Source organism: Oncorhynchus clarkii, chromosome 23 (assembly GCF_045791955.1).
Source record: "Oncorhynchus clarkii lewisi isolate Uvic-CL-2024 chromosome 23, UVic_Ocla_1.0, whole genome shotgun sequence".
Taxonomy (NCBI): Eukaryota; Metazoa; Chordata; class Actinopteri; order Salmoniformes; family Salmonidae; genus Oncorhynchus; species Oncorhynchus clarkii.
The window spans coordinates 54,653,175-54,668,039 of record NC_092169.1 but is presented as its reverse complement, the minus strand read 5'-3'; the positions used below and the strand labels follow the sequence as shown (position 1 = coordinate 54,668,039).

The window sequence follows — 14,865 nt, the reverse complement described above, 5'->3', positions numbered from 1 at the left end:
CCACTGAGCTAGGGTCGGGACCACTGAGCTAGGGTCGGGACCACTGAGCTTGGGTCGGGACCACTGAGCAATGGTCGGGACCACTGAGCTAGGGTCGAGACCACTGAGCTATGGTCGAGATTATGACCGATGGTCGGGACCACTGAGCTAGGGTCGGGACCACTGAGCTAGGGTCGGGACCACTGAGCAATGGTCGGGACCACTGAGCTAGGGTCGAGACCACTGAGCTATGGTCGGGACCACTGAGCTAGGGTCGGGACCACTGAGCTAGGGTCGGGACCACTGAGCTAGGGTCGGGACCACTGAGCTATGGTCGGGACCACTGAGCTATGGTCGGGACCACTGAGCTATGGTCGGGACCACTGAGCTATGGTCGGGACCACTGAGCTAGGGTCGAGACCACTGAGCTATGGTCGAGACCACTGAGCTATGGTCGGGACCACTGAGCTAGGGTCGGGACCACTGAGCTAGGGTCGGGACCACTGAGCTAGGGTCGGGACCACTGAGCTAGGGTCGGGACCACTGAGCTAGGGTCAACATCACTGAGCTATGGTCGAGACCACTGAGCTATGGTCGAGACCACTGAGCTATGGTCGAGACCACTGAGCTATGGTCGAGACCACTGAGCTATGTTCGAGATTATGACCGATGGTCGGGACCACTGAGCCAGGGTCGGGACCACTGAGCTATGGTCGAGACCACTGAGCTAGGGTCGGGACCACTGAGCTAGGGTCGGGACCACTGAGCTAGGGTCGGGACCACTGAGCTATGGTCGAGACCACTGAGCTATGGTCGAGATTATGACCGATGGTCGGGACCACTGAGCCAGGGTCGGGACCACTGAGCCAGGGTCGGGACCACTGAGCTAGGGTCGGGACCACTGAGCTAGGGTCGAGACCACTGACCTATGGTCGAGATTATGACCGATGGTCGGGACCACTGAGCCAGGGTCGGGACCACTGAGCTAGGGTCGGGACCACTGAGCTAGGGTCGGGACCACTGAGCTATGGTCGGGACCGCTGAGCTATGGTCGGGACCGCTGAGCTAGGGTCGGGACCACTGAGCTAGGGTCGGGACCACTGAGCTAGGGTCGGGACCACTGAGCTATGGTCGGGACCGCTGAGCTAGGGTCGAGACCACTGACCTATGGTCGAGATTATGACCGATGGTCGGGACCACTGAGCCAGGGTCGGGACCACTGAGCTAGGGTCGGGACCACTGAGCTATGGTCGGGACCACTGAGCTAGGGTCGAGACCACTGACCTATGGTCGAGATTATGACCGATGGTCGGGACCACTGAGCTAGGGTCGGGACCACTGAGCTAGGGTCGGGACCACTGAGCTAGGGTCGGGACCACTGAGCTATGGTCGGGACCGCTGAGCTAGGGTCGAGACCACTGACCTATGGTCGAGATTATGACCGATGGTCGGGACCACTGAGCCAGGGTCGGGACCACTGAGCTAGGGTCGGGACCACTGAGCTAGGGTCGGGACCACTGAGCTATGGTCGGGACCGCTGAGCTATGGTCGGGACCGCTGAGCTAGGGTCGGGACCACTGAGCTAGGGTCGGGACCACTGAGCTAGGGTCGGGACCACTGAGCTAGGGTCGGGACCACTGAGCTATGGTCGGGACCGCTGAGCTAGGGTCGAGACCACTGACCTATGGTCGAGTTTATGACCGATGGTCGGGACCACTGAGCCAGGGTCGGGACCACTGAGCTAGGGTCGGGACCACTGAGCTATGGTCGGGACCACTGAGCTATGGTCGAGACCACTGACCTATGGTCGAGACCACTGAGCTAGAGTCAACATCACTGAGCTATGGTCGAGACCACTGAGCTATGGTTGAGACCACTGAGCTATGGTCGAGACCACTGACCTATGGTCGAGACCACTGAGCCAGGGTCGGGACCACTGAGCTATGGTCGAGATTATGACCGATGGTCGGGACCACTGAGCTAGGGTCGGGACCACTGAGCTAGGGTCGGGACCACTGAGCTAGGGTCGGGACCACTGAGCTAGGGTCGGGACCACTGAGCTAGGGTCGGGACCACTGAGCTAGGGTCGGGACCACTGAGCTATGGTCGAGATTATGACCGATGGTCGGGACCACTGAGCCAGGGTCGATACTGTTGAGAGTGCAGTTTCATTTCCTGACGCCGGGAGGCAGTTTAGGACCAATGAAATGAAAACCTGTCTCCACGTTCAGCTCTGACATAAACGGCCATTTTAGGTGACAGGGACTCGGCAATAAAGGATCCTATAATTGTCCATGTACGTTGGCTTTGTTTTTCAACTCTCCATCGTCAGTCATTTTGTGGATCACATACAAGTACACATCACTATATTTCTAACTATTCAACAGAAGTCACGCCAGAAAGGATTCAGAGATTTACCTCCCAAATCTTGCAGGAGAGTTGCTATTTGTAAAGTAGTACTGGAAATGCAAGAGTTTTTTTGGGGGCCCCAATGCCTTTAATAGTAAAGTGCTCAGCCTAGGAGAAGTACATTCATGTTCACTATAACATGCCACATACTAAAAACAACTGAAGTGATGGAATAATAATGGCAACAATATACTCGTAGATAAACCATCTAACGGTGAGATTTCAAGTATACACACAGAACTTCAAGTAGCATATACACGTTGTTTTATGAACACCAAAATAAAGACTGAGAATAGAACATCGACTGACACCATTCTTTGAAGTGATTTACAGAGTTCCCATTGGATAAGGTAGTGTCTGCATCCCAAATGGAATACTATTCCCTATATAGTACACTACTTTGGACCAGAGAGTCTGTATGAGCCCTGGATAGAAAGTAGTGCACTATATAGGGCATAGGGTGTCATTTGGGATGTTACCCTTGGTGGTGTAGGTTGATGGGACAAGTAATATACATTCTACAAGTTTTGAGTTGAAATAACTCAATAAGTAACAAAGTTCCCATAGCAGTTTCATAAGAGATATTAGTAGTTATTGTGTCTATGTTAATCGATATATATATATATAGTATTTTAAAGGTTTATAAACCGCCGAGAGCCATGTACATCAGTATTCCTTTTAGCAATAAAGTAGCACAAAAGCCTTCCTTCATAACAAGCCTGTTTCTCAGTCCTGAATTTACCTACATAATGCACGAAAACACGGTCATTTTCACAAATGATCCAATGAGCAACATTACTTTGACGACATCCGCGTCAAGAACTTGTTCTCAACTAGCCTACCTGGTTAAATGAAGGTGAAATAAAACAAATTAAAAATAAAAATCGAACCGAGAAATATGCTCCGTTAAGAAACCTTTAAGAGAAAAATAATAATTTATCTCAGTAGTGGAATCACCCTCTAAAAGAGAGGCCTGCATCCCAAGTGGCTCACTAATCCCTGCATAGTGCACGACTTCAGACCAGAGCTTTATGGGCCCTGATTAAAAAGCTGTACACTATAAAAAGGGAACAGTGTTCCATTTGGGATATAACCAGAGTAGTCTAGTCTCGTTGTCCTGCTTCATAGATCATAGCTACAGGATTTATATACGCAGCAACTCTGATTTTGACAACATAACCAGGTAAATAGTGAACCCTTTCCCACCGTCTCAGGTCTCAATCCGTTCCATTTTTAGCAGATCTGCGATTTCAATATTCAAGCAATTGTTCACAATGGAACATAAATGTATGATACTAGATGCATTTCTGACAGTAACATTTTGATGGCCAGATTATCAGATGATAGTTCTCTATGGTGAAACAGAACGCTCTCTTGCTTACAAAACAGAAAAGAATGAAGCAATAATTCACATATTTAAGACAAAAACTAGCAATCTCACCACTGTACCCCCCCCCCCCCCTCCACCTCCCCAGATCCACACGGCGACAATAGAGACAGAATTCCATGCCCCGAAATCCCCAAATCTTTTGCTGTTAGGAGACAAAGATGCTGGCATCCCAAATGACACCCTACACTCCTATATAGTGCACTACTTTTGACAGACCCCTATGGGTGTCCCTATGAGACCTGGTCAAAAGTAGTGCACTACATAGGGAATAGGGTGCCATTTGGGATGCAAGCCTCAGCCATCATCCCTGTAGTTGTAGGCCAGTGGATCCATCCTGACCAGGTTCTCCGTTTGGGTTCAGTTTCTACCAGATGTATCCTCCGTCGTCTGCCTCCCCCTCTTCCTCTTCCTCCTCCTCCGCCTCTTCTCCGTTCTCCTCCTTCTCTTCCTCATCCTCCCATCCCACGCCACTCCCAAAATCTCCGGAATATCCCAGCAGTTCATCTGGAGCGAGGGATGAAATGAAAAGAGTTTCTCAGTTAACAATTCCTATGATTTTATATCTATACAGCCTTACGGTTCTATACAGCCCTACGGTTCTATACAGCCCTATACAGCCCTACGGTTCTATACAGCCTTACGGTTCTATACAGCCCTATACAGCCGTCCGGTTCTATACAGCCCTACGGTCCTATAGAGCCCTACGGTTCTATACAGCCCTATGGTCCTATACAGCCCTATAGCCCTATACAGCCCTATATCCCTATATAGCACTATACCCCTATACAGCCCTATACAGCCCAATACCCCTATACAGCCCTATACCCCTATATAGCACTATACCCCTATACAGCCCTATACCCCTATACAGCCCTATATCCCTATATAGCACTATACCCCTATACCCCTATACAGCCCTATATCCCTATATAGCACTATACCCCTATACAGTCCTATAGCCCTATACAGCCCTATACCCCTATACAGCCCTATACCCTTATACAGCCCTATACCCCCCTATAGCCCTGTACAGTCCTATATCCCTATATAGCACTATACCCCTATACAGCCCTATACCCCTATACAGCCCTATAGCCCTATACAGTCCTATATCCATATACAGCCCTATACCCCTATACAGTCCTGCAGTCCTACAGCCCTATACCCCTATACAGTCCTATACCCCCCCTATACAGTCATACAGCCCCATACCCCTATACAGCCCTACAGCCCTATACAGCCCGTAATACTGATTGTTATTATATAACCACCAAGAAGTTCTTCACCACAGCCCTACAGCCCTATACCCCTATACAGTCCTATATCCCTATACAGCACTATACCCCTATACAGTCCTATATCCCTATACAGCCCTATACCCCTATACAGTCCTATACAGTCCTATACCCCTATACAGTCCTATATCCCTATACAGCACTATACCCCTATACAGTCCTATATCCCTATACAGCCCTATACCCCTATACAGTCCTATATCCCTATACAGCACTATACCCCTATACAGTCCTATATCCCTATACAGCCCTATACCCCTATACAGTCCTATATCCCTATACAGCACTATACCCCTATACAGTCCTATATCCCTATACAGCACTATACCCCTATACAGTCCTATATCCCTATACAGTCCTATACCCCTATACAGTCCTATATCCCTATACAGTCCTACAGTCCTATACCCCTATACAGTCCTATATCCCTATACAGCACTATACCCCTATACAGTCCTATATCCCTATACAGTCCTATACCCCTATACAGTCCTATACAGTCCTATATCCCTATACAGCCCTATACAGCCCAATACCCCTATACAGTCCTATACAGTCCTATATCCCTATACAGTCCTACAGTCCTATACCCCTATACAGTCCTATATCCCTATACAGCACTATACCCCTATACAGTCCTATATCCCTATACAGTCCTATATCCCTATACAGTCCTATACAGTCCTATACCCCTATACAGTCCTATATCCCTATACAGCACTATACCCCTATACAGTCCTATATCCCTATACAGTCCTACAGTCCTATACAGTCCTATATCCCTATACAGTCCTATATCCCTATACAGTCCTATACCCCTATACAGTCCTATATCCCTATACAGTCCTACAGTCCTATACAGTCCTATATCCCTATACAGTCCTATATCCCTATACAGTCCTATACCCCTATACAGTCCTACATCCCTATACAGTCCTACAGTCCTATACAGTCCTATACCCCTATACAGTCCTATATCCCTATACAGTCCTACAGTCCTATACCCCTATACAGTCCTATATCCCTATACAGTCCTACAGTCCTATACCCCTATACAGTCCTATATCCCTATACAGTCCTACAGTCCTATACCCCTATACAGTCCTATATCCCTATACAGTCCTACAGTCCTATACCCCTATACAGTCCTATATCCCTATACAGTCCTACAGCCCTATACCCCTATACAGTCCTATATCCCTATACAGTCCTACAGTCCTATACCCCTATACAGTCCTATACCTCTATACAGCCCTACACCTCTATACAGCCCTATACCCCTATACAGTCCTATACCTCTATACAGCCCTACAGCCCTATACCTCTATACAGCCCTACAGCCTGTAATACCAAAGCAATTGAACACGAGAGGGCGAGCTAAACAACTTTTTTAGCACAACTGTGCTACGGTCATAGTTAGGAGGCGAAGCAAAGTGCTGTAAGTAGAGGGAGTACAGGGCTTAGCATGTCTCTCGAAGAGGCTAACAACAGATTTCGGCTTGAATATTTTCAGAAGAAGTCGAGTAATTGATTACGGGAGGAGGATTGCTTTAAAGCAGTATTCAAATGCATAGGATGTAGTGATCCCCCAATACAGTAGCCATATCTAGGAAAAACAAAAGTTCCAAAGGTTGGGCCTAATATAGTGTATAAGAGGTCACACAATAAGTTTTGTAGTTATTCATATGTTGATGATGTAAAGAATATTTGCTGGTCTGTGGTGTGTAATGACGAGCAACCAGACGCTGCTGGTCTGTGGTGTGTGATGAGGAGCAACCAGACGCTGTTGGTCTGTGGTGTGTGATGAGGAGCAACCAGACACTGCTGGTCTGTGGTGTGTAATGAGGAGCAACCAGACGCTGCTGGTCTGTGGTGTGTAATGAGGAGCAACCAGACGCTGCTGGTCTGTGGTGTGTAATGAGGAGAAACCAGACGCTGCTGGTCTGTGGTGTGTAATGAGGAGCAACCAGACGCTGCTGGTCTGTGGTGTGTAATGAGGAGCAACTAGACGCTGCTGGTCTGTGGTGTGTAATGAGGAGCAACCAGACGCTGTTGGTCTGTGGTGTGTGATGAGGAGCAACCAGACGCTGTTGGTCTGTGGTGTGTGATGAGGAGCAACCAGACGCTGTTGGTCTGTGGTGTGTGATGAGGAGCAACCAGACGCTGCTGGTCTGTGGTGTGTAATGAGGAGCAACCAGACGCTGCTGGTCTGTGGTGTGTAATGAGGAGAAACCAGACGCTGCTGGTCTGTGGTGTGTAGTGAGGAGCAACCAGACGCTGCTGGTCTGTGGTGTGTGATGAGGAGCAACCAGACACTGCACTTGACGCATATATGAAACTACTGATTCCAGTTACTAATAAGCACCCGTTAAGAAAATGACGGTAACAACTGTTAAATCTCCTTGGATTGATGAGGAATTTAAAAATGTTATGGTTGAGAGGGAAGAGGCAAAAGGTCTGGTACATAAGACTGGCAGCCCAACCGATTGGCAAAAGTACTGCAAATTAAGAAATCATGTGACTAAACTAAATAAAAATAAACTACACTATGAAACAAAGAGAAATTATATAAAGAATGACAGTAAAAAGCTTTGGAGCACCTTAAATTAACATTTGTGAAAAAAAGGCAAACTCTGCTCCATCATTCATTGAATCAGATGGCTCATTCATCACAAAACCCACTGATATTGCCAACTACTTTAATGAATTTTTCATTGGTAAGATAAGCACACTTAGGCATGACATGCCAGCAACAAACGCTGACACTACACATCCAAGTATATCTGACCAAATTATGAAAGACAACAATTGTACTTTTGAATTCCGTAAAGTGAGTGTGGAAGAGGTGAACAAAAATATTGTTGTCTATCAACAATGATGAGCCACCGGAGTCTGACAATCTAGATGGGAAATGACTGAGGATAATAGCAGACGATATTGCCACTCCTATTTGCCACATCTTCAATTTAAGACTACTAGAGAGTGTGTGCCCTCAGGCCTGGAGGGAAGCTGAAATAATTCCGCTAACCAAGAAAAGTAAAGCCCCCTTCACTGGCTCAAATAGCTGACCAATCAGCCTGTTACCAACCCTTAGTAAACTTCTGGAAAAAAATGGTGTTTGACCAGATACAATGCTATTTCACAGTGAACAAATTGACAACAGACTTTCAGCATGCTTATAGGAAAGGACACTCAACAAGCACAACACTTACACAAATGACTGATGATTGGCTGGAAAAAGATTGTAGAGGTTGTTTTGTTAGATTTCAGTGCGGCTTTTGACATTAGTCTGCTGCTGCTGGAAAAACGTATGTGTTACGGCTTTACACCCTCTGCTATAATGTGGATAAAGAGTTACCTGCCTAACAGAACACAGAGGGTGTTCTTTAATGGAAGCCTCTCAAATATCATCCAGTTAGAATCAGGAATTCCCCAGGGTAGCTGTTTAGGCCCTTTACATTTTTCAATCTTTACTAATGACATGCTACTGGCTTTGAGTAAAGCCAGAGTTTCTATGTATGTGGATGACTCAACACTATGCACGTCAGCTGCTACAGCGACTGAAATGACAGCAAAACTTAACGAAGAGCTGCAGTTAGGTCCAGAGTGGCTGGCAAGGAATACATTTGTCCTAAATATTTCCAAAACTAAAAGCATTGTATATGGGACAAATCATTCACTAAACCCTAAACCTCAACTACATCTTGTAATGAATAATGTGGAAATTGAGCAAGTTGAGGTGACTAAACTGCTTGGAGTAACCCTGGATTGTAAACTGTCATGGTCAAAACATATTGATACAACAGTAGCTAAAATGGGGAGAAGTCTGTCCATAATAAAGAGCTCCTCTGTCTTCTTAAGATTCTGACATTTCTTGTCCAAATATTTATATATTCTTAATTCCATTCCTTTACTTTAGATGTGTGTGTAATGTTGTGAAATTGTTAGATATTACTGCAGTGTTGGGAGCTAGGAACACAAGCATTTCGCTACACCAGCAATAACATCTGCTAAACACGTGTATGTGATCAATACAATTTGATTTGATGTAACAACACTATCAACAAGGCAGGTCCTACAGGCCATAGTTTTGTCACACCTGGACTACTGTTCAGCAGTGTGGTCAAGGTGCCACAAAGAGAGACTTTGGAAAATTACAATTGTCTCAGAACCGGGCAGCACGGCTGGCCCTTAAAAGTACACGGAGAACTAACATTAATGACATGCATGTCAATCTCTCCTGGTTCAAAGTGGAAGAGAGATTGACTTCATCACTACTTGTTTTTGAAAGAAGTGTTGACAAGCTGAAGGTACCGAGCTGTCTGTCTAAACTACTAGCACACAGCTCGGACACCCATGCATACCCCACAAGACATGCCACCAGAGGTCTGTCTAAACTACTAACACACAGCTCGGACACCCATTCATACCCCACAAGACATGCCACCAGAGGTCTGTCTAAACTACTAACACACAGCTCGGACACCCATGCATACCCCACAAGACATGCCACCAGAGGTCTGTCTAAACTACTAACACACAGCTCGGACACCCATGCATACCCCACAAGACATGCCACCAGAGGTCTGTTTACTACTAACACACAGCTCAGACACCCATACATACCCCACAAGACATGCCACCAGAGGTCTGTTTACTACTAACACACAGCTCAGACACCCATACATACCCCACAAGACATGCCACCAGAGGTCTGTCTAAACTACTAACACACAGCTCAGACACCCATACATACCCCACAAGACATGCCACTAGAGGTCTGTTTAAACTACTAACACACAGCTCGGACACCCATGCATACCCCACAAGACATGCCACCAGAGGTCTGTCTAAACTACTAGCACACAGCTCAGACACCCATGAATACCCCACAAGACATGCCACCAGAGGTCTGTCTAAACTACTAGCACACAGCTCAGACACCCATGCATACCCCACAAGACATGCCACCAGAGGTCTCTTCACAGTCCCCAAGTCCAGAACAGACTATGGGAGGCGCACAGTACTACATAGAGCCATGACTACATGGAACTCTATTCCACATCAGGTAACTGATGCAAGCAGTAGAATCAGATTTTAAGAAAGCAGGTAAACATACACCTTATGAAACAGCGGGGATTGTGAAGAGACACACACAAAGATACAGACACACGCACACGCTAGCACATTCACTCTACACACACGTACATTGTAATATAGTTGTATGGTTGGTATTACACATTTTGTATTGTAGATATGTAGTGGTGTGATCATGTTTTATGATGTACTGTTTTATATTATGTTTTATATGTAAGTGCTTTAATGTGTTTGGGCCCCAGGAAGAGTAGCTGTTGCCTTGGCAACAGCCAATGGGGATCCTTAATAAATACAAAATGAGAGGGAAAGCATTTCCCTACACCGCACTCTCAATAATATTTGCTAACTATGTGCATGTGACCAATAAAATGTGATTTGATTTGAAAGTGAGAGGAGGTTGAAAAGACTGAGGGAGGTTTGAATCTATTGAAGCTAGCAATAACAATGGAGAGAGTGTATGATGAGGAAGACTGAGGGAGGTTTGAGTCTATAGAAGCTAACAATAACAATGGAGAGGGTATGAAGAGGAAGACCGAGGGAGGTTTGAATCTATTGAAGCTAGCAATAACAATGGAGAGGGTATGACGAGGAAGACTGAGGGAGGTCTGAATCTATTGAAGCTAGCAATAACAATGGAGAGGGTATGACGAGGAAGACTGATCACAAGTTCAAACAGAGTGAGGCGGACGCCAGTTCCACTTCTGGAGGTGAAGGGTTAGATGGTGTTGTGAGGATTTCGGAGCCAGAGACTTGCATTGATGGACATGGTTATTGATAAAGACAAGTTTGGTCCAGTGGGAGTGAGGGCGGAACCAGGCCTTTTGGCTGATTCACGGGTGGTTTCAGGTTGGGTGGAAAAGATGGCGGGTGCTGTTGAGTCGGTGAAGGTAACCCGAAGTGGACTGGTGATATTTGTTTGTGTTTATTCAGATCAGAGGGAGCAGGGCTCTCCGTGCGACGCAACTTGGGGAAAGACCTGCATCTTGCTTTACACTTAGTTACAGGGCACCATTAAAGGGAGTGATGTCTGGGGTAGCGTTAGGTTTGGAGGTGGAACAATTGAAGTTGAAGATTCCTGGTGTTGGTGACGCTCGTCGTTTGGTGCGACACAGACCCGGTGGTGAGCATGGGGAAACAGAGGAGTCACCGTCAGTCCTTTTGAGTTTTGAACACTGGAGGTTGGTGGCACCTTAATTGGGGAGGACGGGCTCGTGGTAACGGCTGGAGTGGAATAGTATCAAACACATTTGTTTCCGTGTGTTTGATGCCATTCCATTGGCTCTGTTCCAGACATTATGAGCCGTCCTCCCCTCAGGAGCCTCCACTTGGTTTTGAGTCAGAGTCTCTACCCAACAAAGCCATGTTAGGATATATCAGGTCTCCTGTTAGAGCTTCTGTTCCCGAATCCACTGCAGTGTTTCAGGTGCCACGTTTATGGCCATGTCACAGCGGTGTGAAGGACGGAGATTCCAAGATGTGGGAAGTGTGCAGGAGGGCAATGGGAAAGAGGATTGTGTCGTTTCGGTGGATAAAGTGGTGTGTGTTGACTGTAGGGGTGTCTATGATGCTGGGGATCGGAAGTGTCTGCTGTGAGAGAGGCAGATTGAGGTGGCTTTGAGTCAGAGTAGTGCGGACAGTGTCGTACGCGGAGGCAGTGAAGAAAGTAGAGGAGGAGGGGTCAAGGGTGAGGGATCCTGAGAGGATTCCAGTGAATAGTAGATCTGTGCCAGAACAGAAGGATCGGCCAACGAGTGATATATGCTTCAGTAAGGTTGGCTTCTTAGTGTTTATAGCAGTGGTTATCAACTGTACCGCGGAAATGGAAGGTGAATCACAGAGAATATATGTTGTGGTGGCAGCTGCAGAGGATGTATCTGGATATATGAGATTTGACTTCGGAAGAGACACAGGGTTTGTTGTCCCGTCCCCCCAGGCCGCTGGCATGGTGCCGGAGCAGATAGGATCAAAGTAGTGGAATGTGGTCGTGGGTTTTTAATGAGTGTAGGGTTAAGTTGGTAGGGTAATTAAAATATATGTATATCTTTATTTATTTATTATAATTCCCCGGTTCCTCTTTTCCCATTTTGTATCACAAAGTGTAATGGATCTATACTGTAGTTCCGTTGGGGGAGGTAAAGCCACATATTGGATACCAACAGCTGTTAAACCTCACAGAAGAAGACGAGTCTTGTAGAGCAGCGTAGCCGTGATAAAAAAGCCCTTTTTGCACAACCTCGAGTGTGCAATTAAACAATAAGGCCCGAGGAGGGTGGGGTATATGGCCAATATACCACGGCTAAGGGCTGAGTGTACAATTAAACAATAAGGCCCGAGGAGGGTGGGGTATACGGCCAATATACCACGGCTAAGGGCTGTTCTTAGGCACGACGCAAAGAGGAGTGCATGGACACAGCTCTTAGCCGTGGTATATTGGCCATATACCACACCTCCTCGGGCCTTATTGCTATTATAAACTGGTTACCAACATAATTAGAGCAGTAAAAATACATGTTTTGTCATACCCGTAGTTTACGGTCTGATATAAAACGTCTTTCAGCCAATCAGCATTCAAGGCTCGAACCACCCAGTTTATAATTGCCTTTCTACAACGGGTCACCAATTAAATAAAAAACGTTATTTTGTTTGTTCTGTATCTACAGTCGTTCAGTCTGTTTGTTCTGTATCTATGGACACGACCCAGTCGTTAAATCTGTTTGTTCTGTATCTATGGACACGACCCAGTCGTTCAGTCTGTTTGTTCTGTATCTATGGACACGACCCAGTCGTTCAGTCTGTTTGTTCTGTATCTATGGACACGACCCAGTCGTTCAGTCTGTTTGTTCTGTATCTATGGACACGACCCAGTCGTTCAGTCTGTTTGTTCTGTATCTATGGACACGACCCAGTCGTTCAGTCTGTTTGTTCTGTATCTATGGACACGACCCAGTCGTTCAGTCTGTTTGTTCTGTATCTATGGACACGACCCAGTCGTTCAGTCTGTTTGTTCTGTATCTATGGACACGACCCAGTCGTTCAGTCTGTTTGTTCTGTATCTATGGACACGACCCAGTCGTTCAGTCTGTTTGTTCTGTATCTATGGACACGACCCAGTCGTTCAGTCTGTTTGTTCTGTATCTATGGACACGACCCAGTCGTTCAGTCTGTTTGTTCTGTATCTATGGACACGACCCAGTCGTTCAGTCTGTTTGTTCTGTATCTATGGACACGACCCAGTCGTTCAGTCTGTTTGTTCTGTATCTATGGACACGACCCAGTCGTTAAGTCTGTTTGTTCTGTATCTATGGACACGACCCAGTCGTTCAGTCTGTTTGTTCTGTATCTATGGACACGACCCAGTCGTTCAGTCTGTTTGTTCTGTATCTATGGACACGACCCAGTCGTTCAGTCTGTTTGTTCTGTATCTATGGACACGACCCAGTCGTTCAGTCTGTTTGTTCTGTATCTATGGACACGACCCAGTCGTTCAGTCTGTTTGTTCTGTATCTATGGACACGACCCAGTCGTTCAGTCTGTTTGTTCTGTATCTATGGACACGACCCAGTCGTTAAGTCTGTTTGTTCTGTATCTATGGACACGACCCAGTCGTTCAGTCTGTTTGTTCTGTATCTATGGACACGACCCAGTCGTTCAGTCTGTTTGTTCTGTATCTATGGACACGACCCAGTCGTTCAGTCTGTTTGTTCTGTATCTATGGACACGACCCAGTCGTTCAGTCTGTTTGTTCTGTATCTATGGACACGACCCAGTCGTTCAGTCTGTTTGTTCTGTATCTATGGACACGACCCAGTCGTTCAGTCTGTTTGTTCTGTATCTATGGACACGACCCAGTCGTTCAGTCTGTTTGTTCTGTATCTATGGACACGACCCAGTCGTTCAGTCTGTTTGTTCTGTATCTATGGACACGACCCAGTCGTTCAGTCTGTTTGTTCTGTATCTATGGACACGACCCAGTCGTTCAGTCTGTTTGTTCTGTATCTATGGACACGACCCAGTCGTTCAGTCTGTTTGTTCTGTATCTATGGACACGACCCAGTCGTTCAGTCTGTTTGTTCTGTATCTATGGACACGACCCAGTCGTTCAGTCTGTTTGTTCTGTATCTATGGACACGACCCAGTCGTTAAGTCTGTTTGTTCTGTATCTATGGACACGACCCAGTCGTTCAGTCTGTTTGTTCTGTATCTATGGACACGACCCAGTCGTTCAGTCTGTCTGTTCTGTATCTATGGACACGACCCAGTCGTTCAGTCTGTTTGTTCTGTATCTATGGACACGACCCAGTCGTTCAGTCTGTTTGTTCTGTATCTATGGACACGACCCAGTCGTTCAGTCTGTTTGTTCTGTATCTATGGACACGACCCAGTCGTTCAGTCTGTTTGTTCTGTATCTATGGACACGACCCAGTCGTTCAGTCTGTTTGTTCTGTATCTATGGACGCGACCCAGTCGTTCAGTCTGTTTGTTCTGTATCTATGGACACGACCCAGTCGTTCAGTCTGTTTGTTCTGTATCTATGGACACGACCCAGTCGTTCAGTCTGTTTGTTCTGTATCTACGGACACGACCCAGTCGTTCAGTCTTTTTGTTCTGTATCTACGGACGCGACCCACTCGTTAAGTCTGTTTGTTCTGTATCTACGGACACGACCCAGTCGTTCAGTCTGTTTGTTCTGTATCT

The 14,865-nt window shown here is 46.5% G+C and overlaps 1 protein-coding gene across 1 annotated transcript in view; it reads right to left on the bottom strand.

The window, feature by feature from the left end:
* Positions 1–4,006: 4,006 nt before the first annotated feature.
* The window catches only part of LOC139381651 (testican-2-like), a 120,781-nt gene continuing 109,922 nt past the window's right edge, over positions 4,007–14,865 (bottom strand). The window contains exon 11 of the mRNA XM_071125332.1: positions 4,007–4,282. Coding sequence (XP_070981433.1) covers positions 4,143–4,282 — 140 coding nt within the window. The 3' untranslated portion in view covers positions 4,007–4,142. The remainder of the gene's footprint in view (positions 4,283–14,865) is intronic.